Genomic DNA, 3,730 nt, shown 5'->3' on the forward strand with positions numbered 1-3,730 from the left:
AAACACAAACAAAAAAAAAATTTACCAATAAATAAATAAATAGCAACCGAACAAGAAAATTTGTGGTGCATAGGGCACGTGCCATTGTGAAAAGGAACAAAACAAGAAAAGAAACACGTAGACAAACTCAGTCCGTCACCGTTGCTGTAACGGACAGTACTTTTTTATAAATAAATAATAATATATAATATTATAATAATAATTAACAACTTAAACAAAATCACAAATACAGACAAAATTTAAAAACAACAAAAAAGACCGAAAACAAAAATAACAAAAAAGTACATCCGATATCTCGTTCCCACCGATACAAAAATTGCCGATTTTTGGCAACACAGGAACCGCGACATTCTAAATATATCGCCGATACATAGTCTTTTTCAAAGAGCCAGAAGAGGATCTGACCCAAATATATCGCCGATATCTTGGAAGTAGTCATCCGCATGCCACCTCGAGTACCCGAATCCGAAATTCTCACATGAACTCATAAACATATCGCTTTCTCCGAAACCGAAATCCTCTCCAGCAAAAACATTGTCGTTCACACTCGTATCGTCGAATAATAAATCCGGTACCGAACTCCGGAAGTCAAAAATATCGTCCGGTATCAAAGAATCAAAACCCGAATGCTCCGAAAACTCCGAAAAATTCTCCGATACACATGACTCCTCTCGCAAATCGCCGATATCTCGGGTTTCCCTCATCAACGAATCAGCTTCTTCATTTGAAGGTGAGGGACACTGTAGTAACACAGTAGTAGGTGAGTTCTTGTTGTTGTTGTTGTGAGACTCGTCGCCGGAGCTGGTTGGGACCACCGGCTTGTGACTTTCCGGCGAGGACTTGGCCGGAGGAGAAGTGAAGTTGGTGAGCGCGTCGGGTCCACGCAGCTGAATAGCCGCGTTGTCGTAAACCATAGCTGCCTCTTCCGCCGTGTCGTACGTGCCTAACCACAGCCGTACACGGCGGAGTGGGTCTCTGATCTCAGCCGCCCATTTTCCCCAAGGCCTTTGCCTCACTCCTCTGAACTTCTTGTCCGTCGTCGTCGTTGTGGTTGTTGGTGGTACCTTCGTTACTCCTCTGACCTTAGAGGCACACTTTTTCCGTGCACTCTTTGTTCTGCCACTACAAGACCGTTTCCTCCAAACGGTGTCGTTTTCGGGTTGAGGAGGAGTCGAACACGACGACTCGATAGTGATCTCGTTAACGAACCTCTTGACTCGCTGGCGTCCTTGGTCTTCGTCGTCACTGGATGAGTCGGTGGCGTTTCCGTCAGTAACGGAAATCCGTACAACTCTGCGTTGTCGTTGTTGCTGCTGCTGTTTCATTAATTCGGTTGAAGAAGAAGTTTCGGAAATTTGAACCGGTTTGAGAAGCTTTGCGATATTGACTCGGTGCTCTGTGTATTTCACTTGAGCACTGTGGTTTTGGTAGTGGTGGTTCATGGTGGTTAAAGATTCGCTCATAAGAGCATTGAAAGCGAAAGCTCGAATGAGTGAAAGAGAGAGAGAGAGAGAGAGCGTGTGTGTGAGTGAAAAGAAGTGGGGGTTTTGAGAATTGAGATTCTTTAGGAGAATAAAGAGAGAAATGGGTATAAAAGAAGAAAGGTGAGAGAGAGAGAGAGAGAGAGAACACGTTAAAGAGAAGCTTGAAACGGAGAGAAATCAAACCATTAATGGGTATTTATAATAATACTGATTCAAGAACCCCAAAAAGGAAGAAACAAATTAAAGGGGTTTTATGAAAGGAAGAGAAATTTCAAGGAAAGTTGGCACAAATAAAGGAGCTTAGAAAAAGAGTGTGAGCGTGACTCTGTGTGTCTTTGAGAGAGAGAGAGAGAGAGAGAGAAATAGGAAATGAAATGTGATAAAGATTAAAGAAAAAGAGGGGGAAATTTCTGGGAAAGTTTCAAAGCGGAAAAAAGGAAAAGAGAGAGTGTCAAAATATTTTTGCTTTTGCCGGAAAAGGAAAGAGAATAAATGTCGACCGAATCAAAAACTCAAAAATGGGTTCACCTAAAGGTAAGCTGAAACCTCAATCCTTAAAAAAAAACTCAACTGGTTTTAACCGACAAATTTGCTATTTCCGGCAATCCACAAATGTTTCTCTGAGAAAAGAAACTGCGTGGGAAAAGAAACTGAGAGTTTTGGAAAAGAGAGCTGTTTTGTATGTGGTAGTACTCCTAGCAGAACAGTAGAAGCTGTTACTGAGTGATTGTTGTGAACTTTGAGAGAGGGAGAGAGAGATAAGACACGCAGAGAATTAAGCACAGTTGCGGTGGACACACAACGAAAGGACCTATTTTATAGGATCCAACCCCAACAGCCGTAATCGCTAAATCCGGTTTAATTTCCACTTAAATTTTTTTTTCTTTTTTTTCTTTTTTTAACTTTAACAACGTTAATTAAACGACAGGTCGTGTAAGTGAGATTTGTTTTATTTTATTTTTAGTTTTTAAGCTTATAATTGACAAGGAGGCGTGGGATTGTGACACGTGGCGAGAAATGGGCCCGGCGACAGAAAGAGATCCAATGAGAGTATGGGAGAGAATGGGACATGGTGCTGAGTCAGCAGAAGATTTGTTCTCGGAGTTAGGGATGGGGATGCAGGTCACGTGACTTTACTTTAGAGGCCTTCGGTTCAGTTCCTACTTTGACTGGAAAAATTAAAAAAAAGTGATTTTATTTTAATTAAATTCATATCAATGCCCATTGAATGGCCTCCTAATTACTCCTTAAAAACTTACGCTATTGAGCTTAATAACGAGGCTATTTTGGTAATTGTGTGGTCAAAGTGTCGTACAACCAAGTCACCCCACTTGAGTTTATAAATTTTTAATTTTACCGTTTAACCTCTCATTATTTTGTCATGTTACGGCTAAGTGTAACGTGGGAGGCAACCTTGAATTTGGCGCCAATTATATAACTGTGTCACTCCCTGTTTTTTTTTTTCTTTTTTTTTTTGGGCTCTTTTTTCATTTTACTTGTTGGGTAACATTTTCTGTTTACGAGTTGTTGTTACACACATACTTCATTTTCAAACTAAAAGTCTGACTTCAACTCACAGTTTTAACTTTTAATTCAAAATAAGGTTTTTGTAACAATTTTTGTGTAATAAACATAACTTGATCTTATTAACCATGCATCCTTGTTTTACTACTAGTAATGCTAACATGTTAATTATAACATTCACAACAAATAAATCGTAAGTTATCACAGTTTATAATCAGGGTTATCACTTATACAACTTTTTTATTAATTAATAATATTTTGCTACTAAAATTGTTATAGAGGAAAACATTATTAATGTTTGGTATACATCAACAAGTGTTCCAGTGTTCTTTTAGTGGGCTCAAACTCATTGAACTTGACAAAGGTCAGAGACATATTGGCGGTGTCAAGGAATAGTCCAAAATTAGATTGGCAAAAAACACTAAAAACAGTAGTAAACGTTTGAAGCATTCTGAATATAAAGGTTAAATGAATAGTAGTAGTAGTACCATCCACTAGATTCAGGAGGAGGCAGCAGCATTAAACTCGTTGTCACATAATAAGGGAAGGTGATAGAGTGGGCCCACTTGTTTTTGAATAGGTCAGTCATAACACTCAGAAAGGATAGCTCACGTGATCCTTAGTTTTAGCTTTGAGTCGGTCATTGTGAGAGTGAATGAATAAATTAAAAAATAAAAATAAAAAAAATCATGAATTACTGCAACCAATTTAATTTACTCTCA

The 3,730-nt window shown here is 38.9% G+C and overlaps 1 protein-coding gene across 1 annotated transcript; it reads right to left on the bottom strand.

Moving 5' to 3' along the window:
* Positions 1-271: 271 nt before the first annotated feature.
* Positions 272-2,259, bottom strand: LOC115975340 (ethylene-responsive transcription factor CRF2-like). The gene has a single exon (XM_031096077.1). The coding sequence runs from the start codon at positions 1,461-1,463 to the stop codon at positions 381-383; it is 1,083 nt and encodes a 360-aa protein (XP_030951937.1). The 5' UTR covers positions 1,464-2,259; the 3' UTR covers positions 272-380.
* Positions 2,260-3,730: the final 1,471 nt, after the last annotated feature.

This window comes from Quercus lobata, chromosome 2, assembly GCF_001633185.2.
Source record: "Quercus lobata isolate SW786 chromosome 2, ValleyOak3.0 Primary Assembly, whole genome shotgun sequence".
In the NCBI taxonomy this organism is placed as follows: domain Eukaryota; kingdom Viridiplantae; phylum Streptophyta; class Magnoliopsida; order Fagales; family Fagaceae; genus Quercus; species Quercus lobata.